Source organism: Magnolia sinica, chromosome 19 (assembly GCF_029962835.1).
Source record: "Magnolia sinica isolate HGM2019 chromosome 19, MsV1, whole genome shotgun sequence".
Lineage (NCBI taxonomy): Eukaryota > Viridiplantae > Streptophyta > Magnoliopsida > Magnoliales > Magnoliaceae > Magnolia > Magnolia sinica.
This window is the reverse complement of record NC_080591.1, coordinates 3405945-3433890: the sequence shown is the minus strand read 5'-3', so window position 1 is coordinate 3433890 and position 27946 is coordinate 3405945. Positions and strand designations below refer to the sequence as shown.

Genomic DNA, 27946 nt, shown 5'->3' with positions numbered 1-27946 from the left:
GATATCTGTTACAGTGCGCACCAGCAGCCCAACGCTTCTCTTCCGTTTTTTGCATGCAACCTCCGTACATACCATTTAGGGAAAATTCTGTCTCATTCTTCCGCCATTAAACCCCGCTTTTCTTACCATAAAAGGAAACTGCAAGATGCAGAAGAGAAACGGAGCCTCATTTCTCTTCATTCCAACCGCAGAGGTAAAATCGCTCCCCATTTCCCGCCAAAACGAGTTTTCTATTTTTCTTTTATTTTATAATTCTCTTGCGAGGTTTTGGCATTTGATCTTTCATCTCTGCAGATTTTCTTTCCCTTTTCTTTTCTTTTATGTTATTTTCTTTTCTTTTCTTTTCTTTTCTTTTTTTCCTGAAAATATTACTGCAAATTCATCGTTCTTTGAGTGTTATATGAATCGAATCCTTTGATCATTTGGCGTGGCAATCTTGATCGTACGGTTCCGATTTCTCTTTGAAAAAAAGTCTTTCATTGCAGTTTTTGATTCGAAGGAATTGCGGAAGAGGGAACGGACAATGCTCGGCCTGAGCTTGCAGTCGTTTCAGTTTGGGCCAGCAGTGCAGGGCCCGCATTTATGTGATCCAGATGGTTCATCTGGTAGGCCCCACCATGAATGGACAATGCTGCGAAGAAAGAAAAGAAAAACTCTCACTATCTTGGGGAATTCCTAGCCATCCGATTCTTAGGTCCGTGAGTGGATGGTTCGATAAAAAAATGTGGCTGATTGTCCATCTGTTAACTTACGGCACAGATAAGTGTCCACAGATCGACGGATGGGATTGTTTGGTAGTGTTTAGTTTTGGTCTATCTATCTATTTCTCCCCTTCTTTGATGTATTTTTCTTGAGAACCGATCACCTACACGAGGCCCATCTTTCCCGTAGCATGTCACATCTGAACCGTGCAAACAACAGGGTCCCACATGAAGATCATCTGTGTTGAAGATCAGGCAAATCCACTTACTAGGTGGTACACACCTGTCCTTGAGCCAGACGAACTCGGCCATTCTTAGATTTTGACTGCATGGCCCATCTGATAAGTGGTCTATCCTCTTTTCTTTTCTTTTTTGTTTCTTCTCTAGGTGATAGTCATGGTGGGGCCCGCATTTTGCAAGGCTCCTGTCTCCTACACAAGTGATACATTAGCTGGAAAATGGGGTTGTGTTCTAAGTTAGCATGCCACTGGCTGCAGGTGATGAGTTCTCAATTTTCATTTCATCAACGAACTTCTTGTACCTTCCAAAAAGTCATTGGAACCCACCAGATAAATGTTGTGAACCACTGAAAGGCGGACCTCACCACTGATGTAGGATGCTGGTTGAAACAGAATGCAGCTGGTTCAGACGAAGTATTTTACAGTACCTGTTAGTGCAAATCTTCTGTTCTTGGAGCTTAAGCGAGTAGTTGGTATTCTCGTGTCTGCATTGTCATCATTTCTTTTTTGAAGATTCCTTTGATTTGGAGCTTATGTGCAATTATCTTTTGTCCATGAATGGATTTTAGGAAACTCCTGTTGTGAAGAATCAAGGTTTCGAAGAAATGGTGAGTCCTGTTCTATTAAAATTTTCTATTCTTGAAGTTTAAGCGAGTAGTTGGTATTCTTGTGTCTGCGTTGTGGTTGTTTCTTTTTCCAAGATTCCCTTGATTTGGAGCTTATTTACAATTATCTTTTGTTCACGAATGGATTTTAGGAAACTCTGGTTGTGGAGAATCAAGGTTTTGAAGAAATGGTGAGTCCTTGTTGTATTCATTAATTCTGTTATTATAAGGGAATTGATATTTACGCCTACTCTGATCGATAGAGACACCCTTCTTTTACTACAAATTAAAAAAAGGGTAAAAGTTTGTATCAATGTTTTTCCAAACGTAGAAGAAAGTGATGATTCTATAAAAAAAATGAGGGTTCAAGTAGTGACTCCTCTATTATGGTTCTGTTTTTTTTTTGCCATCCTGTTAAGAACTTAAGATATGATGTGTCCTTGTTTGTATAGGATGGGATTATTGACCTTGAAGGAGAGGGTGGTGAGGAAATTGCAACCCCGACTTCAGCCTCCTCTACTTGCGCTAGTGTGACACTTCCTGCTCGAAAGCTGTTTCAGGTTTAGGGAACGCAGACACTTTTTTTCTGAGCTTATGTGAAATCTCATTTTTGTGGTAGCACTGAAATGATTGAAGAGAAGTTGGAAACAAACATGAGAAATCACTATAATGCCAAATGCCAAATAGTTACATTTTGAAATTTTAGTAGATTAGTGAAAATTTCTCTTTTAGGTTGTGTTTGGTTGCACCAAATATCATGAAATTACAAGATATTTCACGATCAATCAGTCTAATTTGGTGCAAAATTTCATGTATTTCATGATCAATCAGTCTAATTTGGTGCAAATTTTCATGATATTCCATGAAATTTGGTGCAACCAAACACACTAATGCAGGGGCATTTTCACACCGGGCTCGAGTGGGGTAGCCCGTGGGATGCGGGGACACACTTGGGGTGGGTGACCCATGTGATTTGGGGCCCACGGGGGAGGTCTCGTGTTCGAGACTCCTCACCAGGGGATGATTAATGCAGGGACATTTCACACCCGGCTAGAGTGGGGTAGCCCGTGGGATGTGGGGACATACTTGGGGTGGGCAGCCCATGTGATTTATGGCCCACGAGCCCACGAGGGGGGTTCAGCCGAGGTCTTAATCCAGGAGATGTGGGGCCTGGGATATGGGATAAAGGGATTAATTCACCATACTCTAACAGTTCGAGCTTTTAGAGCAAGTGGTTAATTGTCCTACATCAGATTGGTATCAAAGTGGGAGGTCTCGTGTTCGAGACTCCTCACCAGGGGTGATTAATGTAGGGGTATTTTCACACCAGGCTTGAGTGGGGTAGCCAGTGAGATGCGGGGACACACTCGGGGTGGGTGACCCATGTGATTTGAGGCCCACTGGGAAGGTCTCGTGTTCGAGACTCCTCACCGGAGGGTGATTAATGCAGGGGCATTTCACATCGGGCTCGAGTGGGGTAGCCTGTGGGATGCGGGGATACACTCGGGGTGATTCGCCATACTCTAACAGTTCGAGCTTTTAGAGCAAGTGGTTAATTGTCTTGCATGGTTTGTGTGTGGGGGGGGGGAGGGTGTTCCAGTGGGAGAAGGGATAAGGCTTGGTGGGTATATGGTGTTTGTAGCAGTAGGGTGAGCATGCAAGTAATTGGCTGTATCTTTGCTGAGGTTTGTCTGTTTGAAGGGATAAGGCTTGGTGGGTATATGGTGTTTGTAGCAGTAGGGTGAGCATGCAAGTAATTGGCTGTATCTTTGCTGAGGTTTGTCTGTTTGAGGTTTCAATCTCTCCTTGCAGGCTTTAAAAAACTTTTTTGGGAGTTGCTTTTGTGTTAAAGTAGAAATATGACTTTTGCATAAATTTTTGCTTGTAATTTTGTTCATATCTGTGATAAAATATATTTTTTGTTTTGTTCCTTAGGCTCATTCTGCAAGCTCTTCCTGCTCCAAGTCCAAGTTGATTGCTCATTTTGTTGGAATGGGCTTCTCAGAAGACATGGTGGCTAAAGCAATTGATGGAAATGGTATATGCAGTGTATTTTTGATAGGCTCTGTTACATTGTTAACAAATCCTGCCTTGAAAAGTTGTTAATTTGTTCTGTGCATGTAGGAGAAGGGGATGCAGAGGGAGTACTGGAAACTCTCCTTGCATATTCAGTGAGTGAATATATACCTCTAGTTTGAAAACTGTCAAGAATACCGTTTCCCATTCACTGTTAAGGACACTGTTTCTTTTTTTATTTTCTAGGTATATAGTGAGGAAAATTTCCCTCATCTGCAGTTAGTTCCCAGTGACCTTGGTGAATGATATCTAGATACAAAAATAAGCCATAAGCCTCATGAATCTTTTTATACAAAAATAAGCCAATAAGCCTCTTGAATCTTTTTCTTTGTTCTTTTGGGTCCATGGGAAATTAGTTCACTGTGACTGAAATTAGCTGTGCCTTGGTGGGGCAATGCCTTAACTTTTCAATTTGATCCTTTTGATACATTTACAACTAACATCAAATCTTCAAAGTGGCTTCCCAACTAGAAGTGTTTTTTTATTTTTTATTTTGTTTGAAGATAATAGTTTCATATCACTCCCCGTGATTTTGGGTATTGGGTTTTCTTGTGCATTGATTTATCAACAATTGTATATTGCAGGGGAATTTGACATTTCATTTCATTTGAGGCTATGAAACTCCTTTTTTGGTTGATGACAAACACATTTTTGTGCTTCTCATGACACAACAATCCACAAATCTTTGAACTAGAACTGACATACTCTACACTTTTTGCATTAGAACATGGATGATTTTCTTAATTATGTCTAGGCAATGATAATGTTGATTTTTCTATATTTTCTTGAAGTATCCTATTGTTGGCTGTCCTTTTCTATGTTTCCAGACATTTCAATAGAGGCACCTTACCCATGAAGCACCCATGTATTACCCGGGTTATCACTGGTCCGAGTAACGAAGTAGTAAAATCTGCTGAAACCGTTGATTGGTGTAATCCTATTTTCTCCATGGAAATGAAATAATTTTCCTAGGCTGTGATGTTTTTCCGCTGTTTATGAAAACAAAATCAGCTGCTGAAATTGATTTCCATTACCAAAGTGAGCCTTGAAGATGGGCGGTTTCCATTTCCTGAAAAAAGCTAGGAAATGGAGATTTCCACGTTTAATGAGAGACCACTCTCATTTTTTCTATCATTGACATCCTTGGGTTTTGTGGGCCACTCACCCCGAGTGTGTCCCTGCATCTAACAGGCCACCCCGCTTGAGCTCAGTGTGAAAATGTCCCCACATTAATCACTCCCGGTGAGGAGTTTCGAACATGAGACCTCTCGCTTTGATACCAATTTGATGCAGGATAATTAACCACCTGCTCTAAAAGCTTGAACTGATAAAGCATGACAAATTAATCTCTTTATCTCATGGCCCAGGCCCCAAATCCATGGGTTAGGTCCTCGGCCGAACCCTCCTCATGAGCCCCAAATCCATGGGTTCCGCCTCACAAGAGCCACCCACCTCACACAGCCCCCAAATCCATGGGTTCTGCAGGCTGCCCACCCTGAGTGTGCCCCTGCATCTCACAGGCCAGCCCACTCAAGCCCAGTGTGAAAATGCCCCCGCATTAACATTTCTATGGAAATCACATGCTAAAACAAACTAGTTTAGTTGGATTCTTTTCCATAGATTTCAATTTCCACAATTTTCTCATATGTCAATTTTCCTTTCCTCTAATTTTGTACTTCACAAAATTAAATTTTGTGCCGTATTTATAAACACAAACTATATCATACATTTCAAGTTTTCGAAATGGGTCACAGTGAAGTTAACCTATAGGTTGTTGGAGCACATTTTTTCCCTTAATTTCTAGATCTTAGTTGTTTCTTATGTAATTGAAGGTAGTGTCTTCATATTAACAGTATGTAGGATATGGCAGGTTCTTGAGAAATCTTCTCCAGGAGGTAGAAGCTTCCCCACTAATTCATGTTCTTCAGAAATTGAAAGGTTTAGCATGGACGAAGAGCTTCCAAATGTGGATAGCTGGCTGGGAAATGAGGTAATTCATTTTGTGGGCCACATATGACAATGGAATTCTTGTAGAGAAATTGAGGGATTCTTTATCTCTTGCTTGACTCATTTATTTACTTATTTGCAAGGATTTATCTCTTGTTTGTAGCCAAGGCATTGTGTAATGGAATAGGCCGGCATAGTGGCCAGCAAGTTGGCCAATATGATACGATCTTGTAACGGCCATTTTTTATTTTTTATTAGGAAAAATATAAAAAATTATTGGTAAAATTCTAGAAAATGTGAGGATCCCAAATATGTATTCTCTTTTGGTTTTGGACATATATTTGATGGTGTATTCTTTGATAAGAATAATGTCTGTTCGGCAATGTTTGGCCAACTGAGAGTCAACCAAATAGGCTCTAATTGAATTCCAATCAAGCATGATTTGGTGGATTAGGCTTGTTCCATATAAATTTAACAAAACAAAAAAAAGAAGGAAAGATTTATAAAAGTGATAACCCCTTCTTCCAATATTCCCCAAAATGGCCCACTCAACTTTGACTACTCAAAATTTGTGTTTTGATCCTCAAGATAGACCTAGGTCTAGTTTAAATTTAGCTTCTAAGCTTCTTTCACATTTGAAAGGAAGATAGAAGTGGAAACTCGAGAGAGATTGAAAATAAAAATGTTCGAAATGAGCACTTTATGGCTGTATTGGTTTATAAGGAAGTGTTGGAGTTCTGAGTCATTTTCGTAACAAACTGATTCACCCTTGTAATGTGTAACGGGGGTAACCGCTTCTTTTACATATTGGCCTTATCATAAATAGAAGAGGACCAAAACATACTTTGCATACATGCATGATATCATTGTGTTAGGAAATCTGGTGACGGTTTCACCGCATTTATTTATTTTGCACATACATGACGAGGGAGGGCATAAACACAAAGAAAGATCTATGGAAAGATGTTTTAGAATCTAAAGGATTTGAAATTAGTCGGACCAAAACATAGTATATGGAGTGCAATTTTAGTAAAAATAGAAGAAAAGATGAGGAATTAGTTAAGATTGTCAACTAGAAGTTTCCCCAAATGACCACCTTCGATACCTTGGGGTCACTAAGCCATGAGTGGAGAGATTGAGAAAGATGTTGTCCATAGAATTCAAGGTAGGTGGAAAAAATGGAGACGTGTCTCCAGAGTTTTATGTGATCGTCATGTACTACTCAAATGAAAAAGGGAAATTTTATAGGATAGCTATAAGACAAGGCATGCTTTATGAGACAAAATGTTGGGCACTAAAGGAACAACATGTTCATAGGATGAGTGTAGCTGAAAAGAGGATGTTGAGCTGTATGAGGGGCAAGACGAGGAAGGATAGAATTAGAAATGAATGCATTTGAGAGAACCTAGAAGTAGCATCAATAGGTAATAAGAAGAGGGAAGTAGACCTAGTTGGTTTGGTCATGTGCAATGGAGACCAAGAATCGCGCCGGTTAGGAGTGAGACAAGTTGAAGGCTCTAAAAGGGGAAGGAGAAGGCACAAAAGGACATGGATAAAGTAAGAAAAGACTTGATGGCCTATGGTCTAACTGAAGGTTTGGCCCTTGATAGAGTGGAATGGTGGAACGGGATTCATATAGCCAACCGCAATTACTTGGTATAAGGCTTAGATGATGACGACGACGACATGTCCACGTGTGTAGGGGATACTAAATATTATTTGACTTTCAAGTATATTTTCTTAATTTAGGTAAATTAGGGTGGTTTGTTACATTATGTATTAGGCATAATTTTCTACTTTTAGTGCGGCTAGTGCCTAAGATTAATTTGATTGTCTTGATTATAGTCATAGGAATTGGATAAAAGACATGTTAGGGCTGCCCATGGTTTTGAATATTAGTATTTGGTTCTGTATCGGCCAGCTTGCTGATTGATGCAATACTGGCTGTATAGGATTTATTTGGTTGAAGAAAATCAAAAAAATAATGGGTTTTTATTTTTTTTATTTTTTTTTATTTTTATTTTAAGGAGGATCTCGAATATGTACCTTATTTGTTTTTGGACAAGTGTTTAATGGTGCAACCGGCCATTCTTTAGTAAGAATGTTGTTTGTCAATCAATGTCAGCTTGACACGATGAAAATAGATGAAATAGAAAAATCGAACACAAATCAAGCATGATTTTGTGGATTAGAAGCCATTACATATAAATAAAACAAAAAGGCAGAGAAATGGAAAAGAAATGATGATTTACCCCTTCTTCCAATATTTCGAAAAATGGTCGATTCCTCTTTGGTTCATTATTTACCAATGAAAGTGATGCAGGACACATGATTTAATGCTAGCATGTAACGTGGAGATTATGAAAGAGTCCATAAAGTAATTCAATTAACAAAAGATACCAACCTACCAGGTAATTAAGAGTAAATAATAGGAAATAAACTTTGATTTAACAAAAGATGCTAACCTACTAAGTAATTAAGAGTAAACAATAGGAAATAAACTTTGATTTAATCTAAATCATATGCCTGCATGCCAAGAAAATATAAATTAATTAAAACTATGCCCGATGGAAGGATAGAACTTCTAATTTAGCATAGGCACGTTCCACACTCAATGGCCAGATTTGTAGGTTTTATAATTAGGGTTAAGAAGGAGAAATTCTGAAAATTAGAAAATTAAGGTTCATGGAAATTGGGGATTTTGGAATTAGGGTTTTTAGAAATTGGAGAAAATAGGAAATTGCGGATCTAGGGTTTAGGGTAGGGTTATGGATGGGGAATCAAGGGGTTTTGATGGAGGACGCAAGGGGAATCAAAGGATTGAGAGGTTGTCCATATGGTCAGCCTAGGGGCTCGCACGTGTGGGTCATTGGCTAGGGTTTTTGGGTCCTCAATGGTTGATTTTGGTTGGGTTTGAAGTTAGATAATGAAAAGTTGAAGAAAAAGATGATTTGGATATTCTTGGATAGGAAGGGAAGAAAAGATATGAAGTTTTTGGAAAAATTCCTCTTTTGGATAGAAAGGAAGAGAGAAGGAAGATGATAGATGGATGCCTCACACTTCCGTTGAATAGGGAATGGAATAACACCACACCCAAGCTCCAAATTACATGGAGTATTCTTCAAATCACATGAAGAAGAGAAAACATAGATTTTTTTATTTTTTATTTTTTATTTTTTTTCAAAATAATGACATTAGGGCTTCACACACCCATCTTTCTCTTTTATAGTCTTAGAAAAGACCTTTTACAAAAAGACGCTCTCAGATAAGATTATCAACATAAAAACACTTAATAAATTAAAAGTTGTTCCTAACTCCTTAATTTCAACATAAATATAAGTTATACAAAAAAATAACGAAACATGTAAACAATTTAAACAACTAAACTATTTTGTGTCCCATGGGGATCCACGATCAAGATGTTTGATACTAATGATCCAACGGTCCGATTATCATGTCCACCCAAGCCAACGGTCCGATGTGTCTATCAAGCTCCTATATATAGCCCACGCGCATCTTCCTAGTGCGGGGTCTTCAAAGATGCATAGACATGCATGTGGGGTCTTTAGCTAAGAATGTGAATTGGCCCAAGTGGGCTCCATGTAATGGTCGTCTAGCCATAAGGAGACTGGCTTAGCCCTCCTCCTCAGGTATGGTGCTCGGATGTCCTCATTAGAAAGCTTGTGTTTTGATTCTAAAAATAGGCCTAGATCCAGTTTCAAATTAGTTTCTAAGCTTCCTTCATCATTGAAATGGAGAAAAGTGGAAATACGAGAGAACATTTGAAAATATATATTTGAAAATGGAGCTTTTACAGCCGTATCAGCCCCATATTGGTGCCAATACAGAGTCTATTGGACAATATGTGTCGACATGGCCCCTTTTTTTCATAACAGAATGGTACACCCCTGTGTCGCGTAATGGGGTGACAGATAGGGTTATGTAAGGGCTGATACAGCCGTAACATAACCTTTATTCAAAACCATGGGACTGCCACGTGTCTTAGGTAATTATTTGTGCAGGTATCTCAATCAATGTGTATGACCATGCTCGTGCCATAGTTACAAAAGCTCAAGAGGTAATTCTGAAACCTTCTTAAGAGTTAGCACCTAGTCTGGCTTTCTCTAAAAAACAATAATTACAGTCAATTAGCATCCAGTTTAGCATTTTCTGAAGAAAATGATCATAAGTTGCTTCAAAGAACAGTATGAATGTTCAGCAACCATGGACATGAGTGACAGCCAAATATATGACAGGTTAATCATGTAAAAGACAAAACCTTAAGTTAACAACTGTGGACAATCTAACAGTGATGTGGTATGATTGCAGCTTGTATCTTCACTGTTGAAGTGTTAGATACAGTATGGTGTCTCCTTAGATATGTCTGGTAGCATATATCATGGTGAGGAATTTGTGATGAAGCTAGCAGGAATGGAAAGAAGCAACATGAAACAAATGAGTATTAATTTAAGTGGGAACCCCAATTTTGGAGAACGTCCTTTGAGTGGCAAAATTTAGCTCTTGTTTTGTTATTGATGAACCAACAGCAAGCTTGCTTATACTGTAAAACAACAGATCTCTGCAAGTGAAGTTCAGTGACTTGCAATTCTACTAATATGGTAAAATGTTTCTGTTTGAGAGAGGTTTTCAAGTAAAAATTAATGAATGAAAGAGGCTTATAATTTCCTTTCATGACACTTGTTCATTAATGATCTGATCCACCCTCTTCATGATTTTGCAATATTTGGCTCAGATATGAAAATTTTCTTTGATCTGTTTATTACTAAGCCCTCATTATTCCCTGCCTCTGATAGAGTTTCATGAGAGCATGTATAACTTTACTACAAACGTACTGTTTGCACGTTTCCTAATTCCATTGTCATTTTTGTTTTAATTTTGTGTGTGTTCCTGAGTTATGATACTTGTTTAGAGTTCATGGGTATCAAATTATGTTTGTTGTGCCTAGGGGTAGCTATATAATATTCAGCATGATTGCGCCGGTGTTTCTTCCAGGAAACAAAGGAAACTTTTTCTGGGGAGGAGCAGAAATTGTTGCTTTTAGTGGAAATGGGCTTCTCCACAGACGAGGCTGCTTCAGCTATGGATAGATGTGGTGTGTATATAGCACTTATACTATGACTATATTAGTTTTTTTTTTTTTTCCCGTCGTACAGGCAAGATGCAGGAGCGATGGCTTCCTATGCTTTAGTTAGGGACAGGATTTTTGTTTCTTCCTTCTGAAGAATTGGGTTTTGATATAAGAATTTCTGCACATATATTTTATTTTTCAGCTGAATGTAGGCTTTGAGTGCAGTTGGAGTTTGTTCACTTATTGCTCGTGATTAAAGTTGTATTGCTTTTTTATGTTGCCTATCCATTTTTACTCCACATATCCATTCTTTTACGAGAATTCCTGTTTTCAATTGATTGAAACAGGATTATTTAATCTGACCCCAAATAGCTCCTGCAAGGCTATGATGATGATGATATTTCATGAAATCATTGTGCTTGAAAAGAAAAGAAAAGAAATAAATAAATCCCTGCACAGAGTTCTACATAGTATTGGATTTCCAGTAAGTTGGATAAGGGATATGCCATGGATACAGCCCACCAGCGTCCCTTCTTTTTGCCTTCCTTTGTTTCTCTGGCAATTTTCCACTGCTCCCTTCCTTTGAGACTTCAACTCCTGACATGCCCAGGTTTTGAATTCAGGATCTATTAGTTAAAGCCAGTTGGGGATGACTACAAGCCCAACTAGTGAATTTTCTTCAAAGATACATCTAAGAACAGTGTGGCTGGGGTGACATTTTAAAGTGATTATCTCATAAGCTATTAGTTGTAACGAATCATACTTGCACTTGTACCCATACTTCCATACCCGTACCCTAAGCATTTGGGATTTGAAGAATTTCTTTTCTGTGAGGTGATGTTTGATCCCATATTCTTGATTTCTTTCCCATGAAGCGCGATGGCGGGAAATATGCTATTTAGATTAAGGGGCTTTTCCCTGGCCTCCTACTTTCTCTAGTTTTAGTCTTTAGATTAGAAATGCCGGTCCCTTTTTCTTGTGATATTATGCTGATTCTAGATTCTTTCGAACATTAGAAAGCAATTTCAACTTTGATATTCTCATGGTTGTTATTTTTATTGTATGCACATATCTTAGGGTTGTCAATTGTGGCAATCCACTTATACTTTTAATTGATAATTAATTTTTAAGCACATTTGTCCATTTAAATTTTCTATAATTTGGTCTGAATGGGCAAGATTCAATTGATTTATGTGGGACTCATTCGCATTGTTTGATTCCATCACTACATATGTTGATACTCTCTTTGAGAGCCATAGAGTGCTTGTGACTTTTTTTTTTCCTTCAATGCAATTCACTGATTACAGATGGTGACTCATTTAATGTGGTCTGGTGGGTATATAGATGTAATTCCTTTCCATACATGGTTACTAATGAGCTAGAGGAACTGCATGACTAGTGTTGATCTTTAGATGTTTCTTTCATCCATGCTCTCAAAGAGGATAATTAGGCAGCTGGTCTTCTAGCCAAGGTGTTGTTCCAAGACCTTCATTGCATATAGGGGATGTGCTCCCCTCTATATTGCTTTCTTGTTATATAATGCCCATGTATCATGCACATGTAAATGTCCACCATTCCATGGTCAACATGGTCATCTTCAGCAATTATTAGGTTTGAACTTGAAGAATTGTCATCAGTCTTTCTTAATATAAAAATCATGATGGAATAGACTATTCTCCTATCTCAATTCCATGTCAAGGCTATATATATGTCTGAGACATAGCCACTTAATTATATCCATGGTTTCATTGTACTCTGCCCTTTTCTATCATGTTTCTTGTGAGGAATAAATGTTGTCATGTTAGGTCATGAAACCTCTACTTCCAAACCTTCCATCTTATGTTGGATTTGAATAATTGGATAATGAGCTTAAATTGCATGGTAGATGCTAGCATTAAGAAAAGAGATGCTCATTTTTCTAACTAATATTCTCTGTTAGAGTACATAAACCTTTTGCATTTCTTCTTATTGGTATCTTTGAGCATTTCTTATTGTTTTCCTTGCTCTTACAGTTTTTAGTGTGAAAACATTTGCAGGTCCAGATGCTTCTCTTGTGGAGCTAACTGATTCCATATATGCTGCTCAAATAGCAAAGGCATCTGAGGTAGGCATCATTCCATGCTTACAGAAGTAGTTGTTTTAGTTTTTTTTTTTTTTTTGGTTCTTGTAAAATTGTATCGAGTAAATTTTAAGATAATAAATCTTGTTTTTTTTTCCCCCCTATTTCTACAGCATGGGTCAAGTTATTTGATTGACGATTCTCTTGGAGAAAAGAAAAGCAGAAAGTGGCTTGAAGAAGGGGGGAGGTGGGAAAAGAAAATTAATTTCCGGAGTAGTCAATGGGAACATCAGAAAAACATTGTAGTGGATGAAGATAATGAGCCAGTAGATTTTTGCATTCCGGCCAATATGACTGGCTTTGGGGTTCCTGATGATCCGTGGACTATGACTAAGAGAAAGATCCCAGAGGCTGCAATAGGACCTCCGTATTTCTACTATGAAAACGTGGCAAGTACCCCAAAAGGTGTTTGGAAAACTATATCCCGCTTCTTATATGATATTGAGCCAGAATTTGTGGATTCAAAGCATTTCTGCGCTGCAACAAGAAAACGCGGCTACATTCACAATCTCCCCATTTACGGTCGGTTTCCGCTTCAGCCAGTTGCTCCACGCACAATACATGAAGCATTGCCCATGACAAAAAAATGGTGGCCTTTGTGGGACCCACGAAAGCAACTGAACTGTTTACAGACTTGTATTGCAAGTGCTAAACTAACAGAGAGAATACGGAGTGCTCTCGCCAAGTCACCCGATCCACCACCTCAGAATGTCCAACAATATGTGCTGAATGAATGCCGGAAATGGAATTTGGTTTGGGTTGGGGTGCATAAGGTTGCCCCTCTTGAGCCTGATGAGATAGAGATGTTATTGGGATTCCCAAGGAATCACACAAGAGGAGGCGGAATTAGTCGAACGGAGAGATATAAATCTTTGGGAAATTCTTTTCAGGTTGACACTGTAGCCTACCACCTCTCCATATTGAAGTGCATGTTTCCCAACGGCATCACAGTTTTGTCACTTTTCTCTGGAATTGGGGGTGCAGAAGTGGCTCTTCACCAGCTTGGGATCCCATTAAAGACTGTTGTTTCAGTTGAAATTTCAGAAATCAATAGAAACATCCTGCGTAGTTGGTGGGAACAGACGAACCAAACGGGGAATTTGATCCATATTGAGGATGTGCGGAAATTGAACTCCGATCGGCTTGAGCAACTTATAAATACGTTTGGTGGCTTCGATCTGATTATCGGGGGAAGCCCGTGCAATAACCTTGCGGGCAGCAACAGGGTGAGCAGAGATGGGCTTGGGGGAGAGCACTCTATCCTCTTCTATGATTATTATCGTATTCTGGACCTTGTGAAGGCGATTATGGGGAGAAACGTACAGTAGTCTTGAAAATAGAGCTACCTTTTGGTAAGTGGCATTCAAATTGGTGATTCTTCTTCTTTATTCTTCTTTACTCGTCTTCTTCTTTTTCTTTCTTTCTTCTTCTTCCTCCTCCCTTCATTCTTTGCGGATGCTATCCTTTCATTAGTATATTACTTCAAGTGTAGCTTAGTATCTCTTTGCATCTTGGGACAAAGGCCAATCTCGGCCATCTTAGAAAGTGGCAAGCATGTCATTAATAATACATCTAGAGTAAGTCTTGTTATGTTTAGACAGATGAAGTCAGAAGCATTTGGTGTTGAGATCTAGATCCCAAAAAAAGCATCATTGAAGACTGTCCACAGAACAAATACATCTCTTTTTAATGACACTTATGTTTCAACATGATTTCTTTTTATTAGTTGAAGGTCAACAAATCTCTGTGACATAAATTGATGTAGGACAAGGGCAATCTTATGGAGGGCCAAGATTGAGAGAAATTAGGCTGTATAGCTTGCGATGGGGGGAAAAACAAAGGTATAATGTGCATTATAGCTTTCAATGGACATAACTTTGTGAGAGTTTATTGGAATCATGCATGTAATATGTTGTTGGAAAGCTATCAACGCTCTACGTCTTGGTGAATGCCAAAGGCAATTGGCCCCCGAAAAATTTTCCAAAATAAGGTCATTTTAGAGGTCAAATGACTCAAATCTAAGTTTTTGGTTAAAATTTATGATTTTTTACTTAGTTATGGTTTCTACCATTTTTAATTGTTTTAGGGTTTCAATAGTACTGTTATAGCCCCAAGTCTCTGTTTAAGTTTTCTTGGAGAGCTAGGGTAGGATTACATGTCTTTACTATTTTTTGGAAAGTTTACTACTTTTCGAAAGTACTATTTCAAGAAAGTTATGAACCTAGGGTTTATATAAGTCATAATATAAGCATTATAAACAGACTATTCATGATTCTCATTAATATTTTATATTTAAGAGACTTTTTTTTTTTTTGCCTCATGGGTTGAAGATTCCTCATGGATTTGAGGTCTATCTTTGAGGAAGAAGACTGTGATCTCTTCCTCCCCCTTTCCACCACACACTGGCTACACAATAAATCTTTTAGCGCTTTATTCGAAGCATGGTATCTTGGTTTGGAGCAACAAAGATCGAGGTGTTTTGACAATGAGAAAAACTAGTTGGAAATTTGTGAAATTTTGGATAAGAAAGAAGAAAGTAAGGCTCAAGATATCGTAGACTCCAACCAGGAGTAAAAGGACACAAGCGCCAGAATATAACCAAACTGCCTGACCTTGGCTGGTTGCATGCTTTCTTCTTCATCATAAGCAACTTTGTGTTCTATCTCCTTTATAATTAAAAAAAACCTAGCTAAAAAAAACCCTCTAAAACATCATTCTGACATCTGCTGGCATTAGATTGCTTGTACTGGTGCATTTAACTCACCCCAATTCCAATATCTCAAATGCAAGAGCTCATTAGAGCTTTCTTCCTATAAAGACATCACCAACTACTCCATGGCCAACCTTCTCTCCCAATACGATGTTGCAGCCCATTAAGTGAGGATGCATTGAACAACAATCTCTTTTAGTATTACAGCAGATCAGAGCATTACATCATCTGTATCCTTTTTGAGTATCAGAGGGACGCGAAAGAAACCTGGTTTTCTAAACTTTGTGTCGGAAACAATTTAGAAACCTTTGCCCCTATTGCTTTTCTTGTTGTAGCATTACAGTCTTCCCATCTCTCAAGCTTTTTGTGTCAGAAACTCACAAAGAACATGGATATGTACAATTCAGGGAATTCACTCATACATTACCATTGCGATTGAATGACACACGGTAGGCCCCAAAAATGTACCTTGGAACAAATTATTGTGTGTTACCCACAAAAGGAAATACACAAACAGTTGATGTCTAGAGCATGAAGTGCTAGACAAGCCCGTTGAGGATGAAATGTATCCCACATCCCATATACTATCTAATAACTCGAGTGTATTTTTTGTTATGTAGAATGTAGCTGCATTTCTCTACATCTTATGCGTACATGAAATAAAGTTTACATAACAATGCATTATTCTGAATCTTTATTCTATTAGCAAAAATCAATTTGCTAAGTGATTTAAATAACGTACACTATGTAGCATGTTGCTTAAGCTATGTAGTGTAGCTTAGCCATAGTGCTACGTTAAGATCATGCTCGAGTAGTTGGCTGCACCAAAATGTCAGGGAATTCACTAGTACATGATTACCATTGCGATTGGCATGACACACAGTCAGCTCAAAAAATGTACCTTAGAACAAACTATTGTGTCTTACCCACAAAAGGGTAATATTTCAAACATTTGTCTAGAGCATGAAGTGCTAGACAAGAACCTTGAGCATGAAAAGGTTTCCTACACACTATATGCTAATCAATGACTCAACATGTATTTTTAGTTGTGTAGAGTGTACATGAAATAAAGTTTATATAACATTGCATTCTTCTAAATCTTTCCTTATATTAGCGAAAATCAGTTTGCTAAGAGTGTTTTAAATAGCTTAAGCTATATAGCATAGCTTAGCCATAATGCTATGTAGCTCATTAAAATAGCTTAAGTTGCATGTAGCCTATACTACAAGTTATTTTTTTGCTAAAACAAAAATCAATTAATATCTTCAACGATTTGTTACATTTTTCTATTTTTCAAGAAAAATTAGCTGATCTTTTTAACCGATTTTAGAAAAATTATAAGAGTAGCAGTATTAAACTAATTCTTTTCCTCTTTCTTTATCTTTACTGTTAATCTTTGCTCTATGTTTCCTATTATTTTAGTTGTGTTTGGTTGCACAAGATATCATGAAATTTCATTATTAGTCAACCTAATTTCGTGCATAATATCATGAAATTTCATGATATTTAGTGCAACCAAGCACAACCTTAATTAAAAATCTATAGAATGTAGCTCACACTACACGCTATGTAGCTTACTACTCACACTTTAGAGGAGTGAACACTTGGCTACATGCTATTGGCTGTTTAAAACACTGGTTAAGACTTTCTATCGATGCGAGTTTCAAGCAGTATGCTCCATCCACAATGGGGCCTATGATTCAGATGGTCAGGAATGTTGCACATGCGTGCCGTGTGTACGGTGGAAGAGACACACTGGAACGTCAAAAGTGGCCCTGAACCATCACTGCTTTCTAGCCCTTCATAAATTTCCATTTCTCTTTCATCTTAACAAGGTCAAAGCCAGAGGGATATGATGTCCATTGTGGCGATTGAGAAACATGGTCTTTAGATATTGTAATTTTTGTAACCCTTTTAACAGCTCATCTATGGAATTGCAGGTGTTGTTGCTGCTTTTGCCTAACTTTCTCGTTTGAAAAGGTGGTAACAGCCTCTTCAGGTGGGCTGAAGAGATGGAGAGGCTTAAAGACAATCAGCCAATGTTCTGCATCCAATGTAAGTGTGGGCCACCGGACCAACATATCTGCCCTGACTGTTGGACTGGGGAACAAATGAGGTCAACCCAGCTAAATGGATGGCCCAGATCTCATGCCATTTTGGCATTGCAGCCCACTCCATCGGGATGAATAGTTCCACTTGCTTTTTTCTTTTCTTTCTTTTTTGTCCATGGGGCATTGGCTTCGCCTTTTCCTCTGGTCCAACTGTTGAAACTCTTACTGCTTATGGCATTTTGATGGCCCATTTGCGGCAGATCATTTGAAATATGTGGTCGTGATGGATCTGTTTCTCTTCATCATATAGATGGTGGTGTGAAGTTGCTGATTGAGATATGTGATTATGATGACAGGCACCATTGTCCCATGCAGTGTTGTCCTCACCGTACACACGGTAAAAATGTATGGTGATTGGAAGTGTCCATCTGGTGGGCCACCACTTGCATTGGCTATAGACCAAAATTCACAGTAATTGGATAGCTCTGCTCATTTGGGGGCAAACCATCCTTTTCCTAGACCACAGATCGGAGAGCTACAAATTTAATAGGCTTGATTTTTAGGTATGGCCCACCAAATCAACAGCCCAAGCCCAAGCCCAGCCTAGTTATTTCCCGGACCCGAGTTATGGCCCTAGGCCTATCCAAGGGTCTGTAATTCTCCTGAAATTCATCCCAGTTCTGCGGATGAGTAGATGGGGTTTCGTCCTAGTGTTGGTTTAGGCCTCTATATAATGTTGTTGTCAAATCTTATTAGCTCAATCCGGTCCGTTTATCAACTGGGCGCCTGATAAGAGGAAAAGATCAATGGACCTTGTGGCTATTCTGGCCCATCTATTTCATAACTTCAGGCTATTCAAAGTGTCTTCCGTACCAGGCAAGCAGTAGGTCCCATCATGAAGATCACCTGTCTTGTTGATAAGTCTTATCCACTCATTAGGTGGGCCACACCTATATCTTGAGTCAGACAGCTGCTTGTCGATTGATTCCAGGTGATTCTCATGGTAGTACGGATGTTCGCTTTGGCGGGAAAGACAGACGGTGCAAGATTACAAGTTACATGCAGGCACCTAGTGACTCAGACCGACTCGTCCGGTGTCGAATCAAGCTGCGGCTGAGTCGACTCATATGAATCCTGAGCCATTATCTATGGATTGTTATAATGGCTACAAAAGTCATAGATATATTCAAATTCTTTTTAGTCATTATCAAATGCTATTTGAAGCTTTATTATGATTTTCGTCATCATCTAAGAACGAGTGGCATTTTATATGATTTTAATGTGAAAATTTTCAACGGCCCTGATTGGAGATGAATACGGAGGCAATAAGCTGGGTGGCCCAGCCTGACCTTGTCTGGCTAAGGCTGGGCCCGGGCTTGAAATTTTGCCTATTGAGCTGAACCACCATTATTCAAAAGGAAGGGATGGTTTAAAGCGGTTCCAATTCACCATACATGGGTAGTTTAAAGACAGTCGCTGGATTTGGGTCATGTTTCAATGATCCAAACCGTTTTTATGATAGGATTGCTTTAGATGGAGGATACTGAAAAGAATTTTTAGATCAAACTATTTCAAACATTTTTCTTACAGGCATGGCCCGGCCATGTATGGCCAGGACCGATGCTTACAGGACTAGGGCTGGGCTAGGACCAACCTCAATGGGCCCCACCCCAGCAATTGTCACCACTATAGTTGAATGTGCTAATTGGACAGACAAAAATTAAGATAACATAAACTATCATTTGAAGAATTTTAGGTTATAATTTGATTATTAAATCCTTTTCAACTGAGGTGGAATCAATCCAAAAGTCAAAAACTACAACATTATTTAGCATATACATTGTTTTTAGCCAATCAATTTCATGAAAAGCTCAACTATCGGTATCAAACCTCGCATCAGCGATTGGGTGGCCCACAATTGGAGAAAAAAAAACATTGAAAAATAACTAATTATCAAACCTTGCATCAGCGATCGGGTGGCCCACAATTAGAAAAAAAAAACATTGAAAAATAACTAATTATCAAACCTCGCATCAGCGATCGGGTCGCCCACAATTAGAAAAAATAACTAATTATCTTGTCCTTCTCTCGGCAGCTGGCATTGGTGCTTTAATTAATACTTATGTCCGTGTCGGTTGGGACGGATAGATGGGGTGGGTCTGTGGTGGATTGGGCTGAGATTTTGAATGGGTTTTGGGCTGGTTTATTCAATCCTTCGATTTTGTGGGCCGGGTCTGGCCCATTGACAACCCATGATCAGGGTCACACCAAACAAGATAGTGGGAACTGAAACGTCCACTGTCCACTGTTGAAACCTTACTGGATCTGGGTCATCCATCATGTGGGGCATACTTTTAATGTTATCGTCCATCATGTGGGGCCTACTTTCAATGTTATTGTCCATCATATGAGGCCATCTTCAATATCCACCACCCCTCAGATGGAGTCCCCCTTTGAAATGGACCATCCATCGTGTGGGCCCCACCTTCCATGTGGGTCATCCACCATGCGGAGCTTGTGTTGGATGTGGGACATTCATCATTAGGGGCCCACGTTTCATTTGGACAATCCATTATGTGGGCTCACCATGATGTGGGGCCCACTTTTGATGAGGACCATCCATCGTGTGGGCCCCCTTTAACATAGATTGTCCATCATCTGGGGCCTTTGTGGACCGTCCATTGCGTGGGTTCCACTTTTGATATGAACCATCCATCACATGAAGAGAGAGCTAGAAAGGTTAAAAATAAATACTTATGAGAATAAATAACTTGTTTAAATCAAATTAATTTAAGTTAAAAAGTGTGGTATCCAAATGGGCCCTAAATGAAATTACATTGACCGTCACTTAACAGTTTCAGATTTAGAATTAGATGGGTTGAACAATCCTAACCTCTGAATTGTGGACACTGGTATTTTAAAATATGATCACAGGTTTCTTTTCTTTTCAATTTTAACCGTCCAGTAGATGTCCATTAATCCCACAGTCAGATATATATAAACTTTGGACAATTTCATTTGAATTACTTGTATGCCATGTTCGTTAACGATCGTCTAAGTGCTGCATATTAACCATCGTACTTTTTCAGAGTGTAAAGGTTTTCTCCATATGGAGTGGTTTGATTGACTGTATGGATTTTGTTGTATTATCGCAGGAATAGCCGCCATAATAAAACTAACTTTCCGTGTTTATGTCATTCACTGCAACGATTGTAGTTGTCTTGTAGCTGAAAGCAACAAATAAATGAGGATTAGGCGCCAATGTTAGTTTTGCAACATTTGAAAGATGGTTGTGACTCTTCAAAACCTACGTATGAAAGGTCGTATGAAAATTTAGACCTTGGAAATACTCACCCAACTGTAAATAATAATAACCATCTTTTTTCTTCTTTTTTTTTTTTAAATTTATTTATTTATTTAATTTTTATATCCAATATGTATTTTTTAACCATCCATTTGATAGCCGTTAATTGGATAGTTAGTATTGCTTGATGAGTCTGATTATAGATAAATGCATCATCTAATGTGACCCACAATTTGGATGGTGTGATAGCTATTCATCATCGCCACATATGAAGTTGATGAGTCACCACCATTATTTTTAAATGGTGGAGGACTAACATAAGAGGCTGGCCCTAAAAATAGTGGACCAATAGAAAAAGAGAAATGAAATGATCAAATCTTTCCATGCACCTAACTATATTTCGACCCACTTATATGAAATCATACCTGAACTAGCCATTAGATCCACCCCACTCCTAACAAACTTTCCTAAAATAATGATTGGATGATCCAACCCGTTGTATTTCGACTGACCTATAGAAATTAGGTAGTTAGATCCAATAGGCACCTTGGGCTGACCATTAGATCCACCCCTCATTACCTGCCTTGGAAAATCATAATGATTGAATGTGAATATGGACATTTTGAGATTTAACTATCCATGATGGGGTGCAAAGGATGAATGGTTCTGATGACCTAAGTGGGATGGCCCACCTTTAAAAAACAATGCACTCACACTCCACACACAGAGTGAGTTTTCACCACAATGCGTACTCGGACTTCATGTTGAAAATCTTTTGGTCCACAGTAATTTTAATAAATATTTCTTTTTCATATTTTTTACTATTATTTGTGACACAATAAGCTGACTCAGTGAGTTAATTTTAAGAGAAGACAAACCACATGATTTTCTCTTCTAAAGAAAGGTTGTGATTTGATGAAGAGGCCCTTACGTAATTGGATGAGTAGGTTTAATCGACACAACTCAACATGACTCGAACCGACTCACTTGCTTTAAGGTTCAAGATTTTATTATTAGGTAGTCAACAACCTTAAACAATGAGGTATAAATAATGTGATTGTTTATATTATTTATACAATATCTAACCTCATTATATATTGCCTTAAAAAAAAATAAAATAAAATAAAGAGATCCCGATAGTTTACGTATCTAATGTTGAATTTCTATTGGATATCTCACTACCAAACCAGTGACCTAACTTCCATCACCATGCGACATTTTTTTAACTGCCCACATTGGATTGTAGTGCTCTTTTCATCTCTAATCCTATACTTCGATTGTTCAGTGAATGAACCTTAAAATATTGCAACTTGGCTGTTCATCTAGTAGGCCCCACCATGTATGTGTTGTCGCCTGCAAAATCCTCAAGATGCTAAGATAACAATAATAAATAAAGGAGGCCGCTTCTCTACAACCTTGTAAATATGCTTATTCTAAACGTTGTGTGTGGAGCCCACCGTGGCGTGTGTGTGACATCCATTCCGTCCATCAGTTTTTTACCTTCAATTTAACCTACCCCATCTCCCAAAAATCAGGCCGATCAAAAGCTTAAGTGGGCCACCATGTGAAATCATGCCTGAAACCTATGGTTTGGGCCCCCGAATGGCATGGGTTAGGGGCGTCCATTCATCCTTCTCGGGGAACATCCGATGAGTGGATTGGATGAGATATACGGAACAAGGTGGGTACCATACACAGTCTGGAAAGTTTGAATGTTGGGCATTTCCAGGACCGCATGCCAACTTTTCCTAGTGGTGTGACCGACCTTTATTTTGGATCCATCTGATTTTTGGATAGTAGATGAATTTGGAAGGCTCCACCAGATGGACGGAGTGGATTTGGGCCCTAAGTCAAAATGGTTGCTACACACAACGTTTGTAGCTTAAGCTCATTCTAACCTAAAGAAAATGGCTGGTAAATCGTGACAGTAGTCAACAATTCCCCATGCCTATCACTGTGGGACATGTGTATGAGATCCGGGCCGTTCATCTCGTTGGCCCCACCATCTATATGATGTGACCTTTAAATCAGACTGGTCTGGTCATCAGGTCGGCCACTCGTCTATGAATAAAACGAATAAAAAAGAAATATAGCAATTGTCGTCATCCAACTTAGATGCGTTGCACCCCATGATATTGTTTCAGTCCGCTACTTATAAAAGTGGTGCACACCTTATTAGTGGTCAGGATTCGCACACGTATGCCACATTGTCTCAAGTCCTACCGATTGGCCATTAGTTACTGTCGGCCCAACCAATGACTTGATCCAGACTATCATGTGTGTACGACATCCAACGCTTCCACTAGTTTAGTCCCACCATGCATGAGGATTTGTGCAAAACAAGCCCCATACAGCTATCAGGTGGGCCAAACCTTATAAACCATTATCTAGCCACTGATAAATAACAAAATACAAGTGTGGCCCACCAGATGAAGTTATATGGCTAATGTTTGCATATGTTGATCCTTGTGATCGTTCCAACCTATTGGACGTGTTGGATGTGGCATGCACATGCTAAGTTGGAAGTAATCCAATGGGTGGACCGTAACTTATTGTCCAACTCGTTGGACTTAAGACCTCTCTTTAATCATATAATTAAAAAGCCCAAGAACAAGTCTCACGTAACCAAATCCTTTCTATGTTTGAGAAAAATCTAACCTAGTCCCTTAATTAAAAATCGTAAGTAGCTTTGATGATAAAGGTCCTGATGGCCATGTTATTGAAAAAAATAAAATGTACTCTGCAGGGTATGATGGTTGATATGCAGTCACTAAGAGATTTTATATGTGGTGTACAACTAAATCATTCGTACCATATGGACCCTGATTTTAGATGGATCATAAACCAAAAATCACATTGGTTCAATTTTCTAACTGGACGATTGGTGGACATCTAATGGATGGATAGAATGAAATTAAAATAGCCTACAATCTGAATTGAAGAAATAAGTGTCTGTTACAATCACTCGATCAATATCATCTTGGGCTGATGGCCCATCTTAGATTGAGGCCCACAATTTGAACGGTTTAATTTGAGCTGATGTAAGGCATGTATGAAACTTACAAGTAGTTGTAGTATTGTATCATTATATATACATGCATCATACTAAAATGGTTCACTTTTGTCATTTACGTACGGATGCATTATCTTTATTTATTTTTAAAGGCAAAACCTCTATTCTGGTTATTGATAAGATTAGATACGAGATTAGGCAAAGGCATCTTAGTGCCATATCTAGCCATCCACCTATTAAGAGCAAGACTAAGGTGATATTTTACCACCACCTTTTAAGTTAGGGCCCCTCATTCATGTGTGCATTACTTAATTTTTCTTAAAATTCTCAAAATTAAAGTGTAAACCCTCAAAAGGCAAAGTGGGGTCCACACTTCTCCCACACCAGATTTTCCATCAAGGTCCCATGAAGAGATTAAACTCAAATTTTCAGCTCAAAATTGCCAAACACCAATCAAATCTAAGGTCATATATCTAAATGACATAAGATCATTGGATCCACACACGAAGTGGGGTGTCTACAACATATCAATCGGTGTTAATTTTGGGCGATGTTCCATCAACAGTTGGGGCCCCGACAATTTGGGTCATCTTCACAACCCAAATATGATGGTGAACCGTCTCTCCTTTCATCGCCCACGTGTCTGTCCATCTCTAATTTGTTATATATATATATATATATATATATATATAGAGAGAGAGAGAGAGAGAGCTGCTCATGTGTGTGTGTGGGGTTTAATAAATAAATAAATAAAGGTTTGAAAATTTGTTTTCCTCCAAAAAGAGGTTTTCTTTGAGGATTCTTGCTTGGGGAAATGGAGAGAGAGAGAGAGAGAGACGTTCGGTTTGTATGTTCCAATGGCAAAACATGCACGATTGCTCTCGAGGGCGCGGGTTGTGTGGCTTTAGTGCTATTAGTTTATGCACTTTGCTCGCATGTGTTGCAAAGTGGTTGCTCCATCTCAACCTTATGTGAGACGGTGCAAGAGAGAGGTGTGAAATGTGAGTGATGACTTGACTTTATAGGCTGTTGGGAACGGTTAGATCGATGGATTTGAAATCGTTGACCGTTTCTAAGAACAGATAGTAGTCTTAATATCCAAAATGGTCTAAAAACAGACATCCCTTGATGATCCAATGATCAGATCATTGATCTAATGATCTGAAACGTATGGAATTTAGTGTCAACCGTCATAAACGTTTTACAAATATTCTGAACCATTAATCACCACCTAGCAACGATCCACACCCCATATGTTATATAAAATGTTCCCTCCAGGTCCAGAATAATTCAAGTACAACAGATTCAATCAGAATGTGATTTGATCTCTGTAAATAGTTTTTCTCTTTTAAGATTACTCAACAAGTAACTGAATGACTCAAACCTTGTTTGAGTCACTGAGTTTGAGTACTCAACAAATCTGCTAGAGAAGCAAATTGCATTAATCAAGTATCTGTGTAAGCTCCTTTGTGATTGCTACAAGCAGGACCTTACAAAAAACTTGTCTTATCCTGGAAGCAATTCGCTTGTAACCCACTAGCGATCTCAATTCAACCGGAGCCGAATTAAGGTTTAAAGACAGCGTATTATATATATATATATATATATATCTATATATATATATATATATATATATATATATATATATATATATATATATATATATATCCCAATGCTTAGCTCACACCAATTCTCAAGGGTTCTCATGAAAACTTTTTAAGAACTTATTACACATGATGTGAGCCAAAAATCTGAATGTTCCGTGTGATGTAGCACCCCAAGAAACCCCATGGCTCAACTTTTACCATGATCCAAAACTTTAGTGGGCCATGGCTAAAGATAACATTTTACTCCCTTGATTTGCATTTCTCTTTTCTATAGCTCCACTAGAGTTTTGGATAAGACTAAAAATTAATCCTTGGGGGTTTCATGAGTTGCCTCATCACATATACTGTTCAAATTTTGGGCCCATGACACATGTGCAAAGGTGCGCAACTGCATGGGCCTCTCTCTCTCTCTCTATATATGTGTGTGTGTGTGTGTGTGTGTGTGTGTGTGTGTGTCACTTGCGTGTTTGTCTTTCATTTGCTATCTCATCTCCCTGATTATTTATTTATTTATTTATTTATTTAATGGGTAGATAAGGTGTATTTAAACATTCATGAAACTTTCCGTCCTCTTGAGATGGTCGGTGTCATCTACTCTATAAGCTTTCTATCTATATTATCTAATCTAAATGAGTGATGTAAAAGAGAATATCCTCTTTGGTCTGATGATGGAAGTTTAATTGTCCTCATACCTCGGGAATTTGCATATTTTGTGTTTTTGAAATCTTGTCACCTTGAACCAATCGCCTCCTTTACTGTTACCGTCTTTTGCATGACTTATTTGGGTTGCTACTCACTTTTTTTAAAAGTACAAACATTATCCATTGATAAACAAGAGATATGAAAGGGTCAATGCACATCTATTCCAAATCTATAAAAAAAGTGATACGTATCAACAGATTTTGTCATGGTCAAATATTAATAACCCTCTGTCGTTTTATCTTTAACACCAACGCATGAGATTACATTTCAATCCATCCTTAATTACGAAGGAAAAAAAAAGGTTATTTGAGGATGATTTCAACATCATTGCTCCAACATGGATTCTAATAGATTTCCATGCACATCTGTTCCAATTCCAGAACGAAGTGACACATATCAACAGATTATGTGATGGTTGAATATTAATCCTCTGTTTATCACCAAGGCATGAGATTACATTTCAATCTACCCTTAGACAAAGGAAAAAAAAAGGTTATTCAAGGATGATTTCAATATCATTGTTCAAATATGAATTCTTATAAATTTCAATGCGCATCTGTCTAGATTTCAATGCACATTTGTTCCAAGTGCATAAAAAAGAAAGTGATTCATGTAAACAGTATATGTCATGGTTGAATATTAACTCTTTGTCATTTTATCCTTATCACCAACGCATCAGATTACATTTCAATCTACCTTAAACAAAATAAATAAAAAAGTATAATGGTTATTGATGTTGATTTCAATATCATTGTTCAAACATGGATTTTTATGGATTTCAACTTTAGGAGTGTTATTTGAATAGTGAGTGAAAATATCATATTCCATTTTTACTTCGATTTGACATGTCCCTTGTGAGAAAGTACTTCATTTTCCTTTCTTTTTCTCATTTTTTTTTTCTATTAAACAGTTGAAAAACCATACTTCTTTCACTTCTATGTGCAAATCAATGGGATTAACAATATAAAATATTTAATTAAATAATAATCATTTCCAACATAAGTAAGCAAATCATCAAGCATGTAAAGTGCAAGAGATATGGATTTTTTTATGTGGAAAACTCTCCATTGTGAAGAAACAAACTATGAGACCTAATACGACGTAAATTCGCTATAATAAAAATAATGAAAGTACAATTATTAAGAAGCCTTTCTTGGATATCAAAATTACATCATCCAAAGGTGAATTAAAAGCAACCATGAAAGAAAGAAATTCCTCAACAAATAGGGATTGTAGAAAACTCTCAACACGACTCTTGGAGAAGACAATTGAAAAAACTAATATTATAGATGAACCCTCACAAACCCGAATGCGAAGATTTTAGTAGTAGAAGGCTTTTGTTCTTCCTCTTCCATAAAATATATTTTTTCTTTTTTTCTTTTTCTCTAAAAAATGGAAAAAAAAAATCTTTTTGTGTTGAAACAATAATAATCTCTACACAAAGAATGTCCATTTTTTCTTCGTTTAGTTTACTTAGAAAAAAGACAAAAAATACTCACACACACACGTGATTAAAAAAAGATTACTTAAGCCACACATGTGGGTCCTAGCTCCACATAAGGAGGGACCCCCAACATAAACACGATAGAAAAAGAATATAAAAGTAGGTGTAATCTTCTATTTTCTTTTTAAACCAAATATAGTGAAATATCTCATCATAAAAAGTGTTTCATTTTCCTTGTTTTTCCTTCATATCAAATGGGCTATTATATTAAAGAGGAGGAAAGACAATAAATGATTGAGACCTAAACTTTCAATCAAAGAAAAGAAAAAAAAAATGTTG

General features: G+C 38.0%; 1 protein-coding gene across 8 annotated transcripts; it reads left to right on the top strand.

Annotated features, from left to right (window-relative positions):
- The first annotated feature begins 60 nt into the window (after nt 1-60).
- Nucleotides 61-14143, top strand: LOC131235071 (DNA (cytosine-5)-methyltransferase DRM2-like). Of its 8 annotated transcripts, XM_058232178.1 has the most exons (11): nt 61-193; nt 1199-1409; nt 1510-1548; nt 1698-1736; nt 1998-2105; nt 3481-3583; nt 3670-3716; nt 5492-5611; nt 10582-10681; nt 12694-12761; nt 12890-14143. In XM_058232178.1, exons 2-11 carry the CDS (start codon nt 1335-1337, stop codon nt 14102-14104), a joined length of 1914 nt encoding a protein of 637 aa, XP_058088161.1. In that variant the 5' UTR covers nt 61-193; nt 1199-1334; the 3' UTR covers nt 14105-14143. The 8 variants fall into 8 exon arrangements, with proteins under 8 accessions (XP_058088161.1, XP_058088163.1, XP_058088162.1 ...); XM_058232179.1 differs by lacking the exon at nt 1199-1409 and having other exon boundaries at nt 104-193; XM_058232177.1 differs by lacking the exon at nt 61-193 and having other exon boundaries at nt 366-1409.
- The last annotated feature ends 13803 nt before the right edge of the window (nt 14144-27946 follow it).

What these genes read in the sequence shown, in the direction of transcription:
- LOC131235071 (XM_058232178.1), top strand. Translation starts at nt 1,335, where the DNA reads ATGCAGCTGGTTCAGACGAAGTATTTTACAGTACCTGTTAGTGCAAAT. An exon ending in CTGCTCGAAAGCTGTTTCAG is followed by an intron (nt 2,106 to 3,480) that starts GTTTAGGGAACG and finishes TTTGTTCCTTAG; the next exon opens with GCTCATTCTGCAAGCTCTTC. An exon ending in AAACTCTCCTTGCATATTCA is followed by an intron (nt 3,717 to 5,491) that starts GTGAGTGAATAT and finishes AGGATATGGCAG; the next exon opens with GTTCTTGAGAAATCTTCTCC.